The 24,850-nt window shown below is 40.3% G+C and overlaps 1 protein-coding gene and 1 long non-coding RNA gene across 5 annotated transcripts in view; one reads left to right on the top strand and one right to left on the bottom strand.

The window, feature by feature from the left end:
• The window catches only part of LOC132343070 (uncharacterized), a 50,749-nt gene extending 49,465 nt beyond the window's left edge, over positions 1 to 1,284 (bottom strand). For both annotated transcript variants that reach the window (XR_009491748.1, XR_009491749.1), the window contains exon 1: positions 924 to 1,284. This is a non-coding gene — a long non-coding RNA (uncharacterized lncRNA). The remainder of the gene's footprint in view (positions 1 to 923) is intronic.
• Positions 890 to 5,335, top strand: KRT24 (keratin 24). Of its 3 annotated transcripts, none has more exons than XM_059878291.1 (9): positions 891 to 1,110; positions 1,405 to 1,604; positions 2,408 to 2,490; positions 2,863 to 3,019; positions 3,514 to 3,675; positions 3,773 to 3,898; positions 4,243 to 4,460; positions 4,674 to 4,786; positions 4,979 to 5,335. In XM_059878291.1, the coding sequence occupies exons 1-9, from the start codon at positions 954 to 956 to the stop codon at positions 5,080 to 5,082; spliced, it is 1,320 nt and encodes a 439-aa protein (XP_059734274.1). In that variant the 5' UTR covers positions 891 to 953; the 3' UTR covers positions 5,083 to 5,335. The 3 variants fall into 3 exon arrangements, with proteins under 3 accessions (XP_010814563.1, XP_059734274.1, NP_001192390.1); NM_001205461.1 differs by having other exon boundaries at positions 954 to 1,281; positions 1,318 to 1,604; positions 4,979 to 5,330; XM_010816261.4 differs by having other exon boundaries at positions 890 to 1,604.
• Positions 5,336 to 24,850: the final 19,515 nt, after the last annotated feature.

Here is a 24,850-nt window from a genome sequence, read left to right as displayed (position 1 = left end):
GGTGGGGATTTTAGGGCCTGAAGCCTGGGAACAAAACATAACTCTCAGCTTCTAGGCTGTGACTGTTTTTTAAGTCACCAGTATCATTATATCATACCCAGTTCAATCAGAAAGAAAAGCATCTTTGCAGCACAGCATCACACCACTAACTCTGATCTGATACTAAAACAACCTGCCTCAACACTTTCTCAATCTTTCTTAGACTTTCTCTGAGCAAATAAATGTCATTAAGATCTAATAATGCATACATATAAATGTGGAATACTATTGTTTCAGAGTTTCTTAGTAACAGTAAAAATATCTAATTTGAAAAAAAAAAAAATATCTAATTTGATCTCAAAATATTATACAAAGAAAGACAATCATCTAAAGTCACAAACCAAAAACCTTAGAAATAGGCAATTGAAACCATCAGAGAAGGACAAGCAAACCAGAAAGAAATGCTGATGCTAAAGCTCATTTCACCTTAAAGAGAACAATATGAACAAAAAGTCACAAGTTTGATGGGAAATTTCCATTCTCATCATATTAAGTATACTTTAATTACACCTGTTAATCTGGGGATATGCCCTGCAATTGGGAAATCATGAAGCAAATTTAACACAATTACTCTTTCAGACAAGAGTTATCAGTCACCAACCCTCTGAAAGATTAAAACTGTAATTCTGAAAAATAATTTTTTTTTGCTTTGCTCCACCTTATTTCTTTTCTTAATTTAGTAGAGGCCCGGAGGCTCTGACCTAGCTTCAGAGAATGAGCCAGTAGAGTGGGTTCAGAGGGAAAAAAGTTATCCAGTTGCAGATTAGCAAAGGTGTTACAGGGATTAAGAGGTGACACGGCAAAGGAACACCCTAAAAGTGTGTATATAAGGGCCCAAAAGGCAGCCTGCAAATAGGTTCTTCACGATCACCTCTCCTACTCACCTGGACAAGCCAGACCTTCGCAGGAACACTATGTCTTGCTCATCTCGCGTGTCCTCCTCCAGGGCTGGAGGCAGCAGCTCGGTCAGAGTGTCTGCTGGTGGCAGCAGCTTCAGCAGCGGAAGCAGAATTGGTCTCGGGGGAGGCTCTGCCCGGGGCTTCCGAGGAGGGGCCGGCAGCTATGGCCTGAGTGGGGGCTCAAGCGGAGGCTTTGGAGGGGGGTTTGGTAGCTGCTCAGTAGGGGGCGGTTTTGGAGGAGCTTCAGGTTCTGGGATTGGCTTTGGCGGGGGCTCTAGCTTTGGTGGGGGCTCTAGCTTTGGCGGGGGCTCTAGCTTTGGTGGGGGCTCTAGCTTTGGCGGGGGTTCTGGCTTCGGCGGGAGTGCGGGATACGCTGGAGGCGCTAGTGGAGGTTTCTACAGCTATGCTGGTGGTGTGGGTGGTGGCGTGGGTGGCGGCCTTGGTGACGGGGGCCTTTTCTCTGGAGGTGAAAAGCAAGCCATGCAGAACCTCAATGACCGGCTGGCCAATTACCTGGATAAAGTCAGAGCCCTGGAAGAGGCCAACGCTGACCTAGAGAACAAAATCAAGGAGTGGTATGAGAAATTTGGGCCCAGGTCTGGAGATGGTGGAGCTGGAAGAGATTACAGCAAATACTATCCAGTCATTGAAGATGTCAGGACTCAGGTGAGACACTAGCCATGCTGAGTTTCTATTATTTCTGTATCTTTCCCATTTATTCAGATCATGAATGATGACTTTAAGTCACAGAATTATTTGAAAACATATTTGTTTTGTTGTATGTATAAAACGGGATGTGGTGTGCTTTAACTGTGACACTGTGTACAACACATCCAAACATATTAATTTTGTTTGCATCTCACATTTGAGTATTTCCACAGAAGAGTAGAATTTACACAATGCCAGGCAGCTAATTAACCTAAGAGTGATGGCTATAAGTCGACACTATCTTCCTCTAATTTTTCATCACAATTAATTCTGGCAGATTGGTGTCCTTTAGCCTCTTACTAGATTTAAATAGCCTTACAGATATTTTTCTTCCTAGAAAACCTGGTGCAAATATTGTATGAGAATGTGATGGAGTCTAACATGCTTAGACATAGTTGTATGGGAAATATAGTTTTAAAGACTCTTTTGGAAGTGAAATTCATGTTTCACACTATTTTCTGAAAAAGCTCATAGAATAACTGATCTTCCAAAACAGCAAAAATATGTAGAGGATTGTGTTCTGGGAAACAATGTTCCATGCTCATTCCAGCAAATGTGCAGGCTGCTAATTTTTGCAGAAGGATGTTAGTCTAAAGTACATTAGGCTCATCAATGCAGGTGTCATTACTAAGCAAATTTTCAAAGCAAGTCACCTTTAAAGGTTAACTCAGGAGACATCTACTCTCACAGATGGGCATGTAGACATAGGTTTAAAAAAAAAAAAGCAACCACGATTTATTCACTATTATTGTCTTGTCTAGATCATTACTGCCACCATTGAAAATGCTGGGATCGTTCTGCAAATTGACAATGCCCGACTGGCTGCTGATGACTTCAGACTGAAGTAAGAAAAGTGAAGACTTGAAAACAAACATTGTAGGAAAAATAAAATCCTATCCCTTGGCTTAGTTTATTCTAAATTTTAAAGAAATCTTTTATGGGATCAAGACCTAAATTCACAAGGGTACATTTTACAAAACCCTCATTCCACAAACAAGAACAGAACAAAGGCAATTTCAGGATGAAATTTTTGTTATCAAAAATGTTGGCCATTAATAGAGTTAATGTACGGTTCAGGTTTTGCTTTACAAGGGGAAAACTCCTAAGAGAAAACTTATCGTTCATTGATCAAATTGCTCGGGGGAGAAAAAACATTTTTTTGCATATGTGAGAATGCACTGTGCTCTTTGAAATGGGCTGTACTGTGCTCTTCCAGATATGAGAACGAGCTGCATCTCCGGCAGACCGTGGAGGCTGACATCAATGGCCTGCGGAAAGTCCTGGATGACCTGACCATGACTCGCTCTGACCTGGAGATGCAGATTGAGAGCCTCACTGAGGAGCTGGCCTACCTGAAGAAGAACCACGAGGAGGTAGGAACGGGGTCCACATTAATCAACAATGCTGGCCTACAGAGGTTCCCCCACATCCATTCTATAAAAATAAAATAAATTCCATCTGGATGGACTTTCAACTTCTGTAACCAGGAGGAAAAAAAGTAATCCTGAGAAAATTATGTGTGAATTTGGTGGCTTGTTTTTTTTTTTTTCCTTTCGGTGTCCTAGTTTCAACTTTTTGTTGGCTTATGCACATCTTAGGAAATCATTGCTTTTCTTTTAAGTTTCTCTTTTCTTTGTTGGCTGCACTGGGTCTTCATTGCTTCATTTCTCTAGTTGCGGCGATCGGGGACTGCTCATTATTGCGGTGGCTTCTCTTGTTACAGAGCACCGGCTCTAGGGCACACCAGCTTGAGTGGTTGTGGCACCCAAGCTCTGCACTGGCAGGTGGATTCTTAACCACTGGACCACCAGGGTAGTCTGGGAAGTCGTTGCTTTTCATCACTATGGTCCTTTTTGCTTCGGGCTAGGAAATGAAGAGTATGCAAGGAAGCTCCAGAGGGGACGTGACTGTGGAAATGAACGCTGCCCCGGGTACAGACCTGACTAAGTTACTGAATGACATGAGGGCACAGTATGAGGAGCTGGCTGAGCAGAACCGCCGCGAGGCCGAGGAGCAGTTCAACAAGCAGGTAGATCATCACCCTGAGCCTCCAAGTCCATGGCCACATGTAAGCCACTTCCTGTCAATCCACCAGCGCACAATGACTGCATTTTATTTGTATTTAGAGTGCCTCACTGCAAGCACAGATCTCTACTGATGCCGGGGCAGCCAATTCCGCCAAGAATGAGATCACAGAACTGAAACGCACTCTGCAAGCCCTGGAAATTGAGCTGCAGTCCCAACTGGCCATGGTTTGTACAAAGAACTTCTCACAACTCTCCAACAGGGAAGTTGAGCAGTTGGTTTCCTTTCTTTGCCAAGATGTCCCACTTGGCATGTCATAAAAGCAGAATTAGGGAGGACTGTATTATGGTTGTCAAAAGCATAAGACATTCCAGTTAAAGATAACGTATCTATTTCCATGAAAGATTTAGTTTAAAAAATAATGGCAAGAAAAATTAAGGAAGCAGAGAAAGCCATAGAGGTTGTAACTCATGGAAAGTGCATTTCTCCTAGTATTTTATAAAATGTATTTTTAAAAAATCACCCAATGATTTATTTTCATGGTGAAATTTTTATTTGCTTTTTCTCTTAGAAAAGCTCCCTGGAAGGGACCTTGGCAGACACGGAGGCCAACTACATGGTGCAGCTGTCACAAATTCAGATGCAGATCAGCAGCCTGGAGGAGCAGATCTGCCAGATCCGGGGTGAGACCGAATGCCAGAACGCAGAATACGAGCAGCTGCTGGACATCAAGACCCGCCTGGAGATGGAGATTGAGACCTACCGCCGCCTGCTTGATGGAGAAGGAGGGTAAATGAAAGTCAGGAACATGCTAAATGCAGACCTTGGTGTATTTGTGTTATGCAATCAAAAAGGGGCGTGGGGACCAGACTCGTATTTATAATGTAAGAGTGACATGGTCCGATGAAAAGACTGCTGCCATCATGGGAAAGAGCCCACTGCGTGGAGGGTTTCTCCTGCCTTTGCAAAGTGCAAAAAACAAACAGTTCTTTTTTTCTCCAGTGGTTCTGGTTTTGGAGGATCTGATTATAGACGTTCAGGATCCAGAAACATGGGATCCAGGGATTCATCCATGTCTGATGGCTCAAGATCTGGAACTTCTGTCCAAGGCAGAGGTAGATATTTTTTTCATGTTTCTGAGTTTTTATAATTGAAACATAAAGACATGCTTCACTTTTCATACAAAAAGAATGTACTGTTGTTATATACTTACCTAGATAGAACATACTCAGTGAATATATTCGGATTTCTCTTGATCTATGTTTCTGTGAGTTTCCAGACTGACATTGTGATTCTGCGATTTTCAGACCCAAGCAAGAGTAGAGTGACTAAGACCATCGTCGAAGAGGTGGTGGATGGCAAAGTCATCTCATCTCAAGTCAGCAATGTTTCTGAGGTGAAACTGAAATAAGCAATTTCCAGAGCAACAAGAGTGTCTTTCAGAGGAAAAAAAAAACTCTAAAGGACACCAATGAAGAAACTGCATCAATCTAGCCATCTTTCAGAATCACTTCAGGGAAAAGTATCTATCCAGAAATAGAAGACTAACCAATTTTCCTGCATCCTCTTCTTTTCTTATTAGAATGCTCTTGAAAAAGTCGAAAGACAGCTCTGCTCTAATTGTTTCTGTGCTTCAATAAACTTACTTTTGCAAGTTAATGAAATTATTCCTGAATTTTTTTTAAGAAATACAATACTTTAACCTAGAAATGAAGTTACCAGTTATGACCTAGCTGCATTATCATTATGAATAATAATGTATGTATTATACATTATTTATATAGTATCTTCTTCATGAGAATCAAAATTATAGCCATTTTGTATGTGGGAAATTTTAACATCACATTAGAACACACTGATAGTTGACATTAGACCTCAGGTCTCTACGACTGCAGTTAACAGTTCAGCCCAAAAAAGGATGAGATTATTTGAATAATCAACCTATAATAAATTAATGTCTGATTTCTTTTTTCTGCTTTTATTTTTGAGTTTTATTTTATATTAGAGTACGTTGTTGTTTAGTCACTGAGCCTCTTCCAACTCTTTTGCGACCCCATGGACTGTAGCCCGCCAGGCTCCTCTGTCCATGGGATTATCCAGGCAAGAATACTGGAGTGGGTTGCCATTTTGTCCTCCAGGAGATCTTCCCAACCCAGGGATTGAGCCCAAGTCTCCTGCTTGGAAGGTGGATTCTTTACCACTGAGTCCCCTGGGGCTCTTTTATATTACAGTTGATTTACAATGATGTGTTAGTTTCAGGTATACAGCAAAGTGATTCAGTTATACATACACATATATCTGTTCTTTTTCAGATTCTTAATATATAGTTTCTTTTTGTCCATCACTGAACTGGGGATTTCATGAGATAAAAAGAAACATAAAATATGTCTCTTACTTCAGAGAGGTTACATTTTAGATGGAAAGGAAAGCTAAAAGGGCAAAGAAGACAGCACACAATACAGGGTGTTACTACCAAAGGGCTTGACCCCACAGTATCCACCAGAAATGCCTCGAGAATCTGACAATCCACATGTGCAGGACTCTTAGGAGAATGGTCAGAATAAAAATCTTAGGAAAGAAGACGGGATGTGTGATATGGTGCCAAATTTCTGAAAACTTTCAAAGTCCCAAAGAGAAGAGATGCTCAGAAATTTGCTCCCTTGTCAAATCTAGCCATATCTCTAACCAAAAATTGTCACCTACCCCTGTTATCCACGGCTGAAGTCTTTTACCCCATCAGTGGTCCTCAGAGATCTGTCTTGCCTTGCTGGGAAAATGAAGCCTCTTAAAATAGGGTAGAGGGTGATACAGGTCAGTCTCAGGAAGAAACAGACAAAGGAGAAAGCCAGGTTCTATAAGGACTTTCCCACTTAAGGAATTTAATAGGGCCAGATCACAAATTAGATCATCAATCCCACAAGCCAGTCCTCAAGAAAAGAACATGGAGCTTGGCACAAAAACTCAAATTAAATATTACAAAAGGGTAAACTTGAATGTAATTCATGTAAATTGTACCTTCAAATATAAAGTCAGTAAGAGCTGTATGAGCGTATCATACCTTAATAATAAAAACAACCAAATAATGTAGCTTTTTTCTTATAGGCACATTGAATAAAAAATTAAAATGAACCTAAAAGCACCCTGTAACCAGAGAATGAAGTTAGTACCTAAGCATCAACCACTATTCCCAGAAAAAGAGCAACAGTGTCTCAAGTCAAACATGTGTTTCCCATCAAAGCATTATTACAGCAAGTTAAACTTGGATGTTTCTTCTCTGCTGAAAAGTTAAGAAATGTAAACTGGCTGATTCAGCTTTGATTAAAGACAGAAGGACAGACTTGGAAACCAGCTTATATGTGACCTCCCATCCTTTGGGCCATCATGGTCACATCAAGAAAGCCTCTCTCCATGAGTCGTCCCAGGTCCAATCTTCCAGTCCTGTACTACCGGGGACCTATGTTTATGGCTAGTATTAGCTTCATGTCAGGGCAAAAGTATGTGGCTACTCTGAAGATTATCTTTAGGTGAAACCCTCATTCTGGGTTTCCTTGGCATGTGTGGAGATGCTGCATTTGTACTAAATGATGGTTTACAGATACGGAAAGGTCTAGTTCATAAGCGCCAACTTGCTGAGATGCAGTAGAATATGTTATGAGCTCATTCAATTTTAAAAATTGAAATTATTGAATCATTTTGGATTGTAAAATTTATTTAGAGAGCTGAATAAATACTAAGGACAGGGTGTTCATATGTTATTGTTTGACATTTCAAAGACAGGTACTGGATTCCAGCCTAGTTGTTATTCAGACTGTTGTTATTCCAGACTGTTGTTATTCAGTCTCCAAGTCATGTCCAACTCTTTGAAACCCTGTGGACTGCAGCACACCAGGCTTCCCTGTCCCTCACCATCTCCCGGAGTTTTCCCAAGTTAATATCCACTGAATCAATGATGCCATCCAACCATCTCATCCTCTGTTGTCCCTTTCTCCTCCTGCCCTTAATCTTTCTCAGCCTCAGGGTCTTTTCCAATGGATTCCACTCTACCCACCACAAAATTTATCCAAAGATCTGGAAACTGTTTTAAGGAAACTGCAACAGTTAAGTGTAAAATGTTATAATATATTATAACAAAGAGTTATGATGTGGATATCCTAAAAAATTAAGAGAACAAGGCCACTTCCTTTGGGAAGCTAATTCATCAGAATGATAGGGAGAAGAGTTCTCTCAGAGACTGACCATTCCTCACAGTGTGACAATTAAGATCTGTCAGATTCTTTAATATGCTTAGACCCAGAGATCTGGTATTTGCAAGGATCTTTGTTACATTATTTTCTAACAAAGTAAAAGCATGGAAACAGCCTGAAAGGCCATCAATAAAGAATAAACTATGTGCATACAGACAAGGGAATATAATGTAGACATTAGTAAGAATGCATTAAATAGAGATAAACACACAGACATACAGAACAGACTTGTGGTTGTCAAGGGGGAGGGGAGGAGAGGGGTCGAGTGGGGTGTGGGATTAGTAGATGCAAACTCTTATACAGAGAGTGGATAAACAAGGTCCCACAGTACAGCACAGGGAACTATATTCAACGTCCTGTGAGAAATCATAATTCAGTTCAGTTCAGCCGCTCAGTCATGTCCGACTCTTTGCACGCCAGGCCTTCCTGTCCATCACCAACTCCCAGAATTCGCTTAAACTCATGTCCATTGAATCAGTGATGCCATCCAACCATTTCATCCTCTATTGTCCCCTTCTCCTCCTGCCATCAATCTTTCCCAGCATCAGGATCTTTTCCAATGAATCGGTTCTTCACATCAGGTGGCCAAAGAATTGGAGCTTCAGCTTCAGCATCAGTCCTTCCAATGAATATTCAGGACTGATTTCCTTTAGGATGGACTGGTTTGATCTCCTTGCAGTCCAAGGGACTCTCAAGAGTCTTCTCCAACATCACAGTTCAAAAGCATTAATTCTTCAGTGCTCAGCTTTCTTTATGGTCCAACTCTCACATCCATGCATGACTACTGGAAAAACCCTAGCTTTGACTAGATGAATCTTTGTTGGCAAAGTAATGTCTCTGCTTTTTAATATGCTGTCTAGGTTGGTTGTAGCTTTTCCTCCAAGGAGCAAGCATCTTTTAATTCCATGGCTGCAGCCACCATCGGCAGTGATTTTGGAGCCCAAGAAATGAAAGTCTGTCACCATTTCCATTGCTTCCCCATCTATTTGCCACGAAATGATGGGACCAGATGCCACGATCTTAGTTTTTTGAATGTTGGCTTTTAATCCAACTTTTTCCCTCTCCTCTTTCACTTTCATCAAAAGGCTCTTCAGTTCCTCTTTGCTTTCTGCCATAAGGATGTTGTCATCTGCATATCTGAGGTTATTGATATTTCTCCTGGCAATCTTGATTCCAGCTTGTGCTTCATTCAGCCTGACATTTTGCATGATGTACTCTGCACATAAAGTAAATAAGCAGGGTGACTATAATATCCAGCCTTGATGTACTCGTTTCCCAATTTGTAACTAGTTCATTGTTCCATGTCTGGTTCTAACTATAGCTTCTTGACCTGCATACAGATTTCTCAGGAGGCAGGTCAGGTGGTCTGCTATTCCCATCTCTTGAAGAATTTTCCACAGTTTGTTGTGATCCACACAGTCAAAGTTTTGATGTAGTCAATAAAGCAGACGTAGATATTTTTCTGGAACTCTCATGCTTTTTCTATGATTCAAGGGATGTTGGCAATTTGACTCTGGTTCCTCTGCCTTTTCTAAATCCAGCTTGAACATCTGGAAGTTCATGGTTAATGTACTGTTGAAGCCTTGCAGAAGCCCAAAAAAGATGTCGTTTTCATTATAGGGGACTGGAATGCAAAGGTAGGAAATCAAGAAATACCTGGAATAACAGGCAAATTTGGCCTTGGAGTACAGAATAAAGTAGGGCAAAGGCTAACAGAGTTTTGCCAAGAGAATGCACTGGTCATAGCAAACACTCTCTTCTAACAATACAAGAGAAGACTCTACACATGGACATCACCAGATGGTCAACACCAAAATCAGATTGATTATATTCTTTGCAGCCAAAGATGGAGAAGCTCTATCCAGTCAGCAAAAAGAAGACTGGGCACTGACTGTGGCTCAGATGGTGAACTCCTTATTGCTAAATTCAGATTTAAATTGAAGAAAGTAGGGAAAACCACTAGATCATTCAAGTATGACCTAAATCAAATCCCTTATGATTATGGAAATGACAGTGGAAGTGACAAATAGATTCAAGGGATCAGATCTGATAGACAGAGTGCCTGAAGAACTATGGATGGAGGTTCATGACACTGTACAGGAGGCAGTGATCAAGACCATCCCCAAGAAAAAGAAAAGCGAAAAGGCAAAATGGTTGTCTGAGGAGGCCTTACAAATAGCTATGAAAAGAAGAGACATGAAAGGCAAAGGAGAAAAGGAAAGATATACCCATTTGAATGAAGAGTTCCAAAGAACAGCAAGGAGAGATAAGAAAGCCTTCCTCAGTGATCAATGCAAGGAAATAGAGGAAAACAATGGAATGGGAAAGATTAGAGATATCTTCAAGAAAATTAGAGATACCAAGGGAACTTTTCATGCAAAGATGGGCACAATAAAGGACAGAAATGATATGGACCTAACAGAAGCAGAAGATATTAAGAAGTGGCAAGAATACACAGAACTGTACAAAAAAGATCTTCACGACCCAGATAATCACGATGGTGTGATCACTCACCTAGAGCCAGACATTCTGGAATGTGAAATCAAGTGGGCCTTAGGAAGCATCACTACGAACAAAGCTAGTGGAGGTGATGGAATTCCAGTTGAGCTATTTGAAATCCTGAAAGATGATGCTGTGAAAGTGTTGCACTCAATATGCCAGCAAATTTGGAAAACTCAGCAGTGGCCACAGGACTGGAAAAGTACTGTTGAAGCCTGGCTTGGAGAATTTTGAGTGTTACTTTGCTGGCCTGTGAGATGAGTGTAATTGTGTGGTAGTTTGAACATTCTTTGGCATTGCCTTTCTTCAGGATTGGAATGAAAACTGACCTTTTGCAGTCCTGTGGCCACTGCTGAGTTTTCCAAATTGGCTGACATATTGAGCGCAGCACTTTTAGGACTTAGAATTGCTCCGCTGGAATTTCATCACTTCCACTATCTTTGTTCGTAGTGATGCTTCCTAGGGCCCACCTGACTTCGGACTCCAGCATATCTAGATCTAGGTGAGTGATCACACCATCATGGTTATCTGGGTCATTAAGATCTTTGTTGTATAGCTCTTCTCTGTATTCTTGCTACCTCTTCTTAATATCTTCTGCTTCTGTTAGGTCCATACCATTTCTATCCTTTATTGTGCCCATCTTTGCATGAAAAGTTCCCTTGGTATCTCTAATTTTCTGGAAGAGATCTTTAGTCTTTCCCATTCTACTGTTTTCTTCTATTTCTTTGCATTGATCACCGAGGAAGGCTTTCTTATCTCTCTTTACTATTCTTTGGAACTCTGCATTCACATGAATATATCTTTCCTTTTCTCCTTTGCCTTTAGCTTCTCTTCTTTTCTCAGTTATTTTTAAGCCCTCCTCAGACAACCATTTTCCCTTTTCACATTTCTTTTTCTTGGGGATGGCCTTGATCATGTACAATGTCACGAACCTCCATCCATCGCTCTTCAGGCACTCTATCAGGTCTAATCCCTTGAATTTGTTTATCACTTTCACTGTGTAATCATAAGGGATTTGATATAGGTCATATCTGAGTGGTCCAGTGGTTTTCCCTACTTTCTTCAATTTAAGTCTGAATTTGGCAATAAGGAGTTCATGATCTGAGGCCACAGTCAGCTCCTGGTCTTGTTTTTGCTGACTGTATAGCAAAAACACTATTTATTATGATAATCATAATAGCAAAGAATACATATATATACACATACAACTGAATCACTTTGCTGTACAGCAGAAATTAACCAGTACTGTAAATCAACTACACTTCAATAAAAAATAAAATTTTAAAAATGCATTGAATTTCTGTGTACTAACCTGTGTGTGAGTACTAAGTCGCTTCAGTCGTGTCTGACACTTTGGGACCCTGTGAAATGTAGCCCACCAGGCTCCTCTGTTCACTGGATTCTCCAGGCCAGAATACTGGAGTGGGTTGCCATTCCCTTCTCCAGGGGATCTTCCCCACCCAGGGACTAAACCTGTGTCTCTTATGCCTCCTGCACTGGCTGCCAGGTTCTTTACCACTGTACCCCCTGGGATCTTCCCTGATAGCTCGGCTGGTAAAGAATCTGCCTGGAATGTGGGAGACCTGGGTTCAATCCCCGGGTTGACCAGATCCCCTGGAGAAGGGAAAGGCTACCCACGCCAGTATTCTGGCCTGGAAAACTCCATGGACTGTAGTCAGACACCACTGAGTGAATTTCACTTTCACTTTCACTTTTCCACCTAGGAAGCCATGTGGTAACCTGCAGTAATCTACAATATTTTGTTAAGTATAAAAAACAAATGCTCAGTCAGTACACATAATATATTTTTGTAATATATATAGAAGGGAGAGAAGAAAGAGTAACCCTTAAGTATTTTTATGTGTTTGTATGAGTGTAGAAGAATATGCCTACACCAAAAGATTAGCTGTGATTACCTAGTGGGGCCTGGTGAGGAACTGATGGGCAGGGGAAGAAGAATGTGCAATTTTTCTTAATACATCTGTTAATGGCTTTACTGAGTCTATGGAGTAGGCATTGCTTTTGTATTTAAAAGTAACTTAGAAAAAGTGCAACTGTACGTGCTTCCTCTCATGATGCAAAAGCATTACAATGAACTAATAAGTCTATAACTATAAAAGCTAGGTGTTTTTATAAGTGATGGCAGCATAACAACTTTTTTTTATTTAATAGTGGGGTTTAGCCGATTAACAGTGCTGTGAAGGCATAACAACTTTTTGAGCCAACAAAAAAAGGGGAAGAAGATGAATTCAGAAAAGAAAAGGAATTTGCATTTCCTAAGCACTTGTTATACATGTAAATACTTTGTTGTTGCTGTTCAGTCATTAAGTCACGTCTGACTCTTTGCAACCCCGTGGACTACAGCACACCAGACTCGCCCGTCCTTCACTATATCCTGGAGTTGGCTCAAATTCATGTCCACTGAGGAAGTGATGCTAGCTAACCGTCTCATCCTCTGCTGCCCCCTTCTTCTTTTGCCTTTCAATCTTTTCCATTGAGTCAGCTCTTCACATCAGGTGGCCAAGGTATAGGAGCTTCAGCTTCAGCATCAGTCCTTTCAATGAATATTCAGGTCTGACTTCCTTTAGGATTGACTGGTTTGATCTCCTTTCAGTCCAAGGGACTCTCAAGAGTCTCCTCCAACACCACAGTTCAAAAGCATCAATTCTTCAGTGCTCAGCTTTCTTTATGGTCCAACTCTCACATCCATACATAAATGAACGTTTACCATTTCCTATATTCAACTCACAAAGTAGCCTCATTCTGTAAAAAGTACCCAAAAGACGACTATGTACATTTCCATTTTTCCAAAACTACCTTTCCCCCAACTAAAGTAAATATGCAGGGTTTAAAATTCCCAGAACACTCCTCCATCTGCCTCAACAGGGGGAAACTGTCAAAGCTGGAGACAGGAAATGCTAACAGAGGTGGCCCTCAGCCTGAGTTCAGAACAGAAGACAGGATACTAAATGCCCCTTTGGCGGTTAAAAGTGAAGCTGGATTTTTGATAGTGGGCAAAACAAGAGGAAGACCAGCTTTCAAAGTAGGATAGGAGATGTTTCCTGGTAAAATCAAGTATGGCATCTTGAAGTGAGCTTCATAATCTTACCTTGGCTGCAAAGGTGGAGGATGAAACAGGCGAGGCAAATATTTTCATTAAAACTAAATTTTTATGCACAAAAAGTATAGATGATATGCATTATAAGCAAGAGCCATTCTAAAAATTTTATAATAAGATGGTGAGGAGATCTTCTGCAAAGAACTTTGTAAAGATCTGATACATGTTTTGAGAGATGTAATCATAGTCTAAGCATTCCCTCTTATCCTTGAAAGCAATCTATAGGTACAATACATAACTGAGATTATTAGTACCTGGAATTCACTGGCCTTGTGGAAAGAGTTTGTCATACTCTCACAATCTCTGTCAATTAAGCCTGGCATCTTCATCTTTAGAGACATATCTTTTTTAGCTTCACTTGTTGCTGACAGCTATCTGTGAAATAAATTACTTCAAATAATGTTTTCTTAGTATGCCTAAGATCGAAAGGTCAGATTGTTAAATCTCCATGTTTTTATCAAGAACTCCGTTGCACCATTTCAAAATGAGGTCATTTTGCTTTCCCCATAGGGTATTCCACATCTAAAAGTTTCTGTAAAGATCCAATGTTAATGCTTGTGATTTCTATCACAACCATAGCATGGGCTTCCCGGGTGGCTCAGTGGTAAAGAATCTGCCTGCCAATGCAGGACACATGGGTTCAATCCCTGGGTCAGGAAGATCCCCTGGAGGAGGAAATGGCAACCCACTCCAGTATTCTTGCCTGGAAAATTCCATGGACAGAGGAGCCAGGCAAACTACAGTCCATGGGGTCCCAAACAGTCAGACATGACTGGGCAACTGAGCACAAACCACTTTGCTGTACGCTAGAATCTCATACAACATTGTAAATTAATATGCTTTAATCTAAAAAAAAAAAAAAAATCACACAATTTTAAAGAGTTGGATAGGGACTTATTTCAACCTCAAACCCAGAACAGAAATTCTTCCTGAAAGATGATTCTAGGCCTCTAGCCTCCAGCTGAAGGTGCCCAGAGCTTGGAAAGTTCCCGACTTGGTAAAACAGGTCATCCAATTTAAGAACAGATGTAGTGTTAGAAAAGTCTTCCTTATGTCAAACCAGACTTGTCTCCCTGTGTAACTTCCAGCAATTATTGGATCCTGGCTCAGGCTTTGGGAGCAGTTTTTTATACGTTGTGTATCTTCTCTTTTTTCTAAATAAAAATTCCAGTTTCTTTAGCCTCATCTGACATTGTTTCATTCATTCACTCTTCATTATCTGGATCACGTGTTATTGACATAATGGACATATTTGCAGTTAAACAGTATTCCTAAAATATAGCACCCAGAAGTAAACCCCTGGTTCAAGAGTAGAGGGAGAATGGCCCCTGGACTCTGATTCCTTTACTGTATGTAGTCTCAGCAGCAGGCACTAGTCTGTTGGGGAACTTCTGCAGAGAAACTTTATCCTTCACCTGATGTTTTGTTCTCTTTGTGTCTTTAACTTATAGAACTTCACTTTTAAAACTTCACTTATTTTACAAAATCTAATTTATTGGGCATCATCCTTTCAGCCTGAAAGATTTTGTAATATACTTTCAAGTCTCTCACTCAACATATTACATATACTTGGGTTCATTTAGAAGAAAAGTAACAATCATGAAACCTAAAAATGCAGATATCATCACCCTCATGGCCCCACACAGGCCAATAATAGCTATCAGCCTGACATCTGTGTTTCCTAAATATGCCATTTGAGGACTTTATTCTGTGTGCAACTGTTTCTACTTTAACAGAAGTTTTAAGGGATGTTTACTTGATGACTGGGGTGTTCGAAGACGCAGGAACAGGCTCAGATTCCACCTTAAGTACTTGTGGTTGCCAAGGGGGAGAGGCAGGTTGGAGAGGGATGGATTATGAGTTTGAGGTTAGCACATGCAAATGATTGTGTGTAGAGAATAAATAAACAACAAGGTCCTACCGTACACACAGGGAACTCTATTCAATATCCTATGATAAACCATAATTGAAAAGAATATGAAAAAAGAATGTGCATATGTGTATAACTGAATCACTTTGCTGTACAGCAGAAATTAACACAACATTGTAAATCAACTAAAAAACTGAAAAAAAAGATGATAGATACGTGAACAATACATTCTGTAATATGGAAATCATGGAGGAAGGGGCTTCCCTATGTTAGTAAGAAATTGGAGGGGGGGTTGCTGGAAGTGCAGCATGGCATGGTTATTATCTCCAGGTAGAGTGTTTCCACTACAATTCAGGATCTGCATAGAACAATTTAACTGCAAAACAAACAAGAAGCAGCCACTGCAGAGGTTTGTAAGAACCTGGAGAAACTTATAAGCTTGCTGTTTAATACTAACTCAGTACACTATATTGTATCTATTCCACTTTAATTATTTGAGGGTCTTAAACTTTAATAAAATAAGACCACAAAATTAGCACTAATCGCTTCAGAAGTCCAAGGCAGGCTTCAAGAAAATTTTGAAACTTCACATTTTCTTTTTCTACAATTGACAAAATTTAAGAAAAACATAACAAGAGAATATTAAAATGATTTAGACCCTTTTCTCTTCCTACGTTTTATTTTTACATACTGTACAGGGTGCATAAGCTAAGGATCGGCCACTTTCTATTCCTTCACCAGAAATCCCTAAAGTTGATTTCCAATAACTTCATCTGAAAAGATAGCACTTATCACACAATTCCAAAGCAAAATAAAGTCTGATAATCACAGTCATTAAAAAATGCATGAGGGCAGAAATTCATAAGGGAAAATACAAGTTTCACTAGGTTGATATCATGTAAATATTCTCAGCTCCACTTCTCCAATATTAGATAATAGATATCTGAAGGTATTTTCTGTACTTTTAGGTAAATAAATTCTATGGAGTTTAACAAATAATTACCAAAACAATAATTTAATATTGTAGATGTCATTAAAAATCCTTAAGGTAGTTCCATCAGAGATGAAACATCCACTTTATCCACTATAATAGGAGTTACTAATTGATAATTCTCTCAACACTCCCTTGAAACATTGGGTTTTGCAGTGTTGAAGCCTTTCTTCATGTCACACATTGCCCCAAAATCAAGTGTATGGCAATCAGACTCTCTTCAAGGGAAAAGAAGAATTGTAGGGGAAAATGTGGCTTAAGTGGCTTCAAGCCTTTGACTGTGTGGATCACAATAAACTGTGGAAAATTCTGAAAGAGATGGGAATACCAGAACACCTGACCTGCCTCTTGAGAAACATGTATGCAGGTCAGGAAGCAACAGTTAGAACTGGACATGGAACAACAGATTGGTTCCAAATAAGAAAAGGAGTACGTCAAGGCTGTATATTGTCATCCTGATTATTTAACTTCTATGCAGAGTACATCATGAGAAACGCTGGACTGGAAGAAGCACAAGCTGGAATCAAGATTGCTGGGAGAAATATCAATAACCTCAGATATGCAGATGACACCACCCTTATGGAAGAAAGTGAGGAGGAACTAAAGAGCCTCTTGATGAAAGTGAAAGTGGAGAGTGAAAAAGTTGGCTTAAAGCTCAACATTCAGAAAATGAAGATCATGGCATCTGGCCCCACCACTTCATGGGAAATAGATGGGGAAACAGTGGAAACAGCGTCAGACTTTATTTTTTTGGGCTCCAAAGTCATTGCAGATGGTGATTACAGCCATGAAATTAAAAGACGCTTACTCCTTGGAAGGAAAGTTATGACCAACCTAGATAGCATATTCAAAAGCAGAGACATTACTTTGCCAACAAAGGTCCATCTAGTCAAGGCTATGGTTTTTCCTATGGTCATGTATGGATGTGAGAGTTGGACTGTGAAGAAGGCTGAGCGCCGAAGAATTGATGCTTTTGAACTGTGGTGTTGGAAAAGACTCTTGAGAGTCCCTTGGACTGCAAGGAGATCCAACCAGTCCATTCTGAAGGAGATCAGCCCTGGGATTTCTTTGGAGGGAATGATGCTAAAGCTGAAACTCCAGTACTTTGGCCACCTCATGTGAAGAGTTGACTCATTGGAAAAGACTCTGATGCTGGGAGGGACTGGGGGCAGGAGGAGAAGGGGACGACAGAGGATGAGATGGCTGGATGGCATCACTGACTCGATGGACGTGAGTCTGAGTGAACTCCGGGAGTTGATAACGGACAAGGAGGCCTGGATTCATGGGGTCGCAAAGAGTTGGACAAGACTTTGGAGAAGGCAATGGCACCCCATTCCAGCACTCTTGCCTGGAGAATCCCATGGACAGAGGAGCTTGGTAGGCTGCAGTCCATGGGGTCGCAAAGAGTCAGACACGACTGAGCGACTTCACTTTCACTTTTCACTTTCGTGCATTGGAGAAGGAAATGGCAACCCATTCCAGTGTTCTTGCCTCGAGAGTCCCAGGGACGGGGGAGCCTGGTGGGCTGCCATCTACGGGGTCGCACAGAGTCGAACACGACTGAAGTGACTTAGCAGCAGAGCGACTGAACTGAACTGAACTGGGAGCTTTTTCCACCAACTTTGGGAGTGCCAACCGGGGAGTAATTGAGAGAACAACAACATTTAGAGAAATCTAAATGTCCATCTCACAGTTTACCTAGACCAGGTGGGACTCTGGAGCAGGCAAACTTATATTCAAGGTACACTTGAATATAAAATCAAAGCATTGTATACAAAATTTTGGATCTGGGGCTAATGGTCAAGGAGAAAAACAGGACTACATGGGAACTACCTCGTAGTTCAGTGGTTAGGACCCCAAACTTTCACTGCCAAGAGTCTGGGCCCTGGTCGAAGAAGTAAGATCCCTCAAGACACATGACATGGCCAGAAAAAGGGAAAAAGAAGTAAAACAGTTCTACAAGAAGTATTAATCAGATAATTGAGGAATTTCAAAACAAGATAAGAAACTTTGCTACTGCTGGACGAAAGAACCACACTAAAAAATCACAAAATACTAAACGATTGGGAACATCTTACACATAATCTATACATTTCTCAATTTAACCAGATTAAGGAATTCAACAAGCAACAAAATCTACCTCTTAACTATGTTAGCTTTTTTTTTCTAATTTGTTCACTTTTATATAGTTCATTTTATAGAAAGAGCTATAGAAATGTTTCCAAATGTTTCAATAAAATTAGACTAAGCAAATTGCATACAATTTTTTCCTTCTCAAAAGAATAGATAAATGCTGTAAATAAATATTTAGAGCTATGGTACATATACACAATGGAGTATTACTCAGCCATTAAAAAGAATACATTTGAATCAATTCTAATGAGGTGGATGAAACTGGAGCCTATTATACAGAGTGAAGTAAGCCAGAAGGAAAAACATAAATACAGTATACTAACGCATATATATGGAATTTAGAAAGATGGTAACAATAACCTGGTGTATGAGACAGCAAAAGAGACACTGACGTATAGAACAGTCTTATGGACTCTGTGGGAGAGGGAGAGGGTGGGAAGATTTGGGAGAGCGACATTGAAACATGTAGAATATCATGTAAGAAACGAGTTGCCAGTCCAGGTTCGATGCACGATACTGGATGCTTGGGGCTGGTGCACTGGGACGACCCAGAGGGATGGTGTGGGGAGGGAGGAGGGAGGAGGGTTCAGGATGGGGAACACATGTATGCCTGTGGCGGATTCATTTAAAAAAATTTTTTAAAATAAATAAATAAATATTTAGTCAATTTTCTAATGTATTTGTCTTTAGAGAATCATATATATATGTAATTTCTTTGAAGATCCTGAAATTGGCATTGCTAAGTATCAGTGCACAGAAGTTCAGAATGTGAGTGTAACAAACACAGCTTCTGGGGGTCCTGCTTCCCCAGATATCAGATACAACCGTTAACAACACCATATTCCTGCTGCAGACTGACAATGTAAAATGAGTAGCCAAGGGCTCCAGACAAAAGTAAGACGTGGTTATTTTATTGGGCATAAGGGAAAACACAGCCAATGAGGGAAACACTACGTGAAGCCATCCTCATTTTTATACTGGAGTCACCAGTTATGAAAAGAGTATTTTTCTGTTAGAAATAAATGAAATCCTAAAAATGAAAGATCACTTTAGCTGAATACACTATGCTACTGCTGCTGCTGCTAAGTCGCTTCAGTCGTGTCCGACTCTGTGCGACCCCATAGACAGCAGCCTACCAGGCTCCCCCGTCCCTGGGATTCTCCAGGCAGGAACACTGGAGTGGGTTGCCATTTCCTTCTCCAATGCGTGAAAGTGAAAAGCGAAAGTGAAGTCATCTCAGTCGTGCCCGACTCTTAGCGACCCCATGGACTGCAGCCTACCAGGCTTCTCTGTCCATGGGATTTTCCAGGCGAAAGTATTGGAGTAGGGTGCCATTGCCTTCTCCAGAAGGTCATTATTTACAAAAATGCTTCATGTTCAAAGAGTCATTACCTAATTAATGCTGCATAAGTAGGAATTATTCCAATTATGTAAAGTTGAAAAACATGTACCACTATGAAATGATGTATGGTTTAGTGATGCAAACAAAAGAGGTGAAACTAAAAAGAATAGCAAATAAAACAAAAACGCAAAATTCAGGGGCAGGAAGAAGAGGCACACAAGCAGCTCAATGACACTGGTAGTGACAGTGCCTCATTTCTAACGTGAGTGTGGTTCACGGGTATCTGTTGCATCATTTTTCCCAATACTTTGTACATAGCTTATAATTATTACTTTTTATCTACTCAAAAATGTTTTTAAGTTCAATAAAGTTACAGGGCTTGAATTTTGAAGGAAAGATTTGAATAGGCAGACTTGCAGCCAATATGAATGAAGGAAAAGCAATAGGACTGACAGTTATTTATATGGGACTAGGACGCTGAACTTCCCTGGTGGCTCAGATGGTAAAGCGTCTGTCTACAATGCGGGAGACCTGGGTTCGATCCCTGGGTCAGGAAGATTCCCTGGAGAAGGAAATGGCAACCCACTCCAGAACGCTTGCCTAGAAAATCCCATGGATGGAGGAGCCCGGCTACTGTCCATGGGGTCGCAAAGAGTCAGACACAACTGAGCGGCTTCACTTACTTACTTACTCATGATGCTGAATCTGGCAGAGTGAAGAATTCACCAGGAGAATGATAGAATACAGCATACAGGGTCAAATCAGGAGAGTCTTAAGAGCTTCTCTGAGAAGACACTAATCTTAAATTTCACAAGGAACTCTTGGAAGCTTTAGGCTTAGGAGTAACCTATCAAGGTTTGAAGAAGGAAATTAATATGACCTCTGTATGCAAGATGGTTTGGAGTGGTGGGAAGAGAAACTAGAGAAAAAGTGAGCATGTTACTACAGCAACTCAAGGATAAATTGAAATTTTTCTGGATGGAGATGATCCTGGGAGTAGTAAAGAATCTGAAAGTTGGGGTTTAGTCAGTTATTAGACTTTAAAGAGCTAAAATAGGGTAAGCAAAAATTTTTAGTTTTCCAGGTAGAATAAAAATTGGAAAGTTGAGAGGGAGAGCAAGAAGAGATAATAGAGCAAGTTGAACTTAAATTGAATTTGATGTAACAATGGAACACCCAACTGGAAATATCCAATAGAAAACCAGAGATACAAATGGACACTGCCTACAAGTTACACTGAGATAAATCCGTAGAGCATGAAAAACAATTGTGTTTTCATTGTTATGCAAAATTTATTATGTACTGCAAAAATCCTAACCAACTGATAAACTGTCAAATTTGTAGAGTACATTTTAAGAATTACTCTACAATTCACACAACTCTAGAAATTCAGAGCTAAATATATTTTGAGGCATGAAATATCTCAACTCAAGAACCACAAGAGAGAGGTCCTTTCTGGAAGTGAGTCACATATTCAAACACACATTCAGAATGGAATCATGTCTGTCTTGTAGGTATTCGACTCAACTCAAAAAACAGTTACTGATTGTTCAGAATAGGCAAGTACAGTAATAAGGTAATACAACTAAACTATTAAAGGTATCATACAGTTAAAAAAAGATCAAAGTTAATCCTAAAAGATTAACACATAGGATTCTCAAAAGAGAACTGAACACATTTGCTAATTCTCAATCAGTGCTGATCTCAGTGAACATCTCTTTCAAGGCAAAAGTCATCAGTTTTCTAACAACCTGGAGAAGTTTCAAAGATAATGATTTTTGTGGGTAACTGAGCTTGTGGTACTTGTAGGTCCACATGTCACCCAATTTCATTTCTGGGGCCAGAAATCATAGATGAAGTGAGCTTCTGGGAAGATGAGACGTTTGAAAAAAGTGATTCCAAAGGAGTTAAAGCTTAATGGATTAGTATAATGAATTTTCTGAGGGCAACAGTGTGGAAATATTTCTAAGAGGTGCAGCAGAACATAGAATCACTAAAAGGCAACTATTCTTGCCCAACCGACAATTTTTTTTTCATATAGGCTGGACAAATTTTCAGAAAGTATATTAATTTCCCAATGTAATGGTTTGTATTTTAAGCCAAAAGATATCTTTAAATGTATTGAATTTCTTTTTTTACTGAATGCACCAATGGTGTAAGAACCAGAAGAGAAATAAAAGTCAAATTGAGAGGCCAAAAAAAAGAAAAGGAAATCTTCAAGTGTTCACAAATACCACAAACAGTATTGCAGACTACGGTCTTCCAGAAATCAACAGCTGGGCTTCCATAATGGGCCAGTGGTTAAGAATCCTCTTGCCAATGCAGGGATATGGGTTCAATCCCTGGTCCAGGAAGACCCCACATGCCACAGGGCAACTAAGCCCATGGGCCACAGCTGCTGGGCCCATGTGCCTAGAGCCTAAGCTCTGCAGGAAGAGAAGCCACTGCAACAAGAAGCCCACACCTCACAAGAAGAGAGAAGCCCCCACCCTCCGCAACTAGAGAAAGCCCTTGTACAGCAATGAAGACCCAGCACAGCCAAAAATAAAAACAAATAAGCCTTTAAAAAGAAATCAACCATTGTGTTACGCACAAAATCAGAAAATGATTCTTGAACACTCTTACCTTAATACCAGATTATCTTTCAAAGACAGCTCAGAAATTATTATTAACTATATACCAAGTTATAGTTAAAAGTAAAAAGGTAGCCCAGCTAAACCGTCAATAGTATCATATAAGAGTATACAGTTGAAAGCAGAGTGGGTTCTGTTTTACTCAATCTTTGAGATTAACACTGAGAATTTATCAAAGAGAATAGAAAATAATTTTCAAACAGTGCTGAGTTCAATGAACATCTCTTTCAAGACATGGGTAGTTAGTCTTGTGGCTGCTTGAAGAGGTTTCAAAGATAATGATTTTTCAAGGTTAAAATCTACACACTCCACTATTTCCTCCAAACACTCAAAATTGTTCACAGAAGTAGAAGCATTATATTCATATAAAATGATACAATCTAGAGGTGTAATTAAGTCGCATTATACCAAAAATTGCCAGTATGCTGAATTAACGTCTTTAATCAGAACACAGCCCCACGCCCAAGAGGAAAAGATTATCATTCAGTCCTAAACAGACAACAGTAATCCCTAAAGGAGCAATTCCCCTCCTGGTTATACAATAAGAAAGTCAAAACATACCTGAGTCTTGCAATGAACATTCCATTTATTTAATAGCCAGAGTTTACCTCTTCCAAGCCTGTGGGGAAATATCATTAAAAAAAAAAAAAACTGTACAGCTAAAAATTTCTCTTGTAAAATATCTTTTTATAAACAGCCTAAATGTACCACTCCTGAGACTCAGGTTTTTATATATAAACTTACTTAGAAAGGGATCCATGTATAAATACGATCTGCCATACTACCAGCCGTGCACACTGCATCCTTCAAAGCTATACAACACTGCCAAGAAGCCGAGGGTGCTCAGACACTCAGAAACTGACTGGAAAATTGAAAGCAAGGGAAGAAGAGAAGGAAGGTATGGACAGAAACAGACGCATCTGACAGCAGCTGTCAGGGAGCAGAGTCCAGCCCAGAAAAAGTCTGTCATGACGGCACAGAACTGAGGAAGTGATAAGCACCAAGGGGAAGTAAGAAGCCAGAGGGAAACAGGACATGAAGAGCTTGCTTCTGGAGCAGGCATGTTCATTTAGCCAGTTTGTGCAGTGTGAGTGCATTTAAGCCTGAAAACAGCACTCAGTAATTCAAGCTATTATGTGAAGACAAATAAACCAAAATAATATCCAAAGATATACAAATCTGGGTTACCAAGGAGAACTATGTTGTACCTCTGAATATGATCCACACTTTTCCTGCTGCTCACACAATCTGTCCTGGGGAAGCTGCTGGAGACAACAAAAGAGGAAAACTAAAGCGGAGTCCTGCATTCAAGGTGTCTGAAACACATGCTCAGTTCTGAGGACTAGACAATTACAACTATAATAGTGATGCAGGGCATATATCCAGAACTAGGAAGCAACCAGCACTAATGTCAGAGAAGGTTTATACAGAGACACAGCTTGCTTAGGCAAGATGGATGTTCAGTGTCAAACAGAGGAATTTCTGTAAACTTTTGCATCCCCTACCATCAGCCACCCTCTGATTTTTCTACCTCCCACCTCTCCCTCTTTACTGCTACCATTTACCACTTCACATGAAGGCCACATCACGTGTGGTAAGAGCTCAAAGTCTAGCATATAATGTCTTTCCATATGTGTTAAAACGTTCCTTCCAAAAAAAATTTTTTTAACCAATTCTGGATGTTTACTACAGACAGCATGTGTCCTTTTGTGGATCTGGCTCCTTTGACTTTGTATGATGTTTTCAAGGCTCATCCGTGTTGTATCACGTATCAGTACTTCATTCCTTATTGTGGCTGAATATTCCACTGAATGGATATACCACAGTTTGTTCATTCATCTGTTGATGAAAACTTGAGTTATTTCCATTTTGGGGGTATTATGATTAGTGCTGCTCTTCATAAAGACAGACAGCAAATTGATGGTTACGTAGGCTGGGGGCTCAAGGAATGGGGAGTGATTGCCTAATGGGTACGGTTTTTCTTCTGAAAATACTTTGAAACTGGATAGATGTGTGGGTTACCCAACATTGTCAATGTGCTAAATGACAGGTACAGTTTTATTATTTACTTACTTTTGGCTGCGTGGGGTCTTAATTGTCGCGCTGGCTTTTCTCTAGTTTCGGTCTAGTTTCAGTGTGCAGCTTCTCACTGCAATGGCTTCTCTTGATTTGGGCAGAGCAAGGCTCCAAGGTGTGCAGGCTTCAGAAGTTGCCACATGAGGGCTTAGTTGTTCTGTGGCATGTGTAACCTCCCTGAACCAGGACATGGGATCTAACCCATGTCCCCTGTATTGGCAGGAGGATTCTTAACCACTGCACCACCAGGAAGTCCTGTACATTTTTTAAAGG

Source organism: Bos taurus, chromosome 19 (genome assembly GCF_002263795.3).
Source record: "Bos taurus isolate L1 Dominette 01449 registration number 42190680 breed Hereford chromosome 19, ARS-UCD2.0, whole genome shotgun sequence".
Lineage (NCBI taxonomy): Eukaryota > Metazoa > Chordata > Mammalia > Artiodactyla > Bovidae > Bos > Bos taurus.
The sequence above is the reverse complement of the archived record's forward strand: the minus strand, read 5'-3'. Positions and strand labels throughout refer to the sequence as shown.

Excerpts from the sequence above, each read along its gene's own strand:
- KRT24 (XM_010816261.4), top strand. The coding sequence starts at position 954 with ATGTCTTGCTCATCTCGCGTGTCCTCCTCCAGGGCTGGAGGCAGCAGC. Across the intron at positions 3,676-3,772 it reads AGGAGCAGTTCAACAAGCAG|AGTGCCTCACTGCAAGCACA; the intron begins GTAGATCATCAC and ends ATTTGTATTTAG. Across the intron at positions 4,787-4,978 it reads AACTTCTGTCCAAGGCAGAG|ACCCAAGCAAGAGTAGAGTG; the intron begins GTAGATATTTTT and ends TGCGATTTTCAG.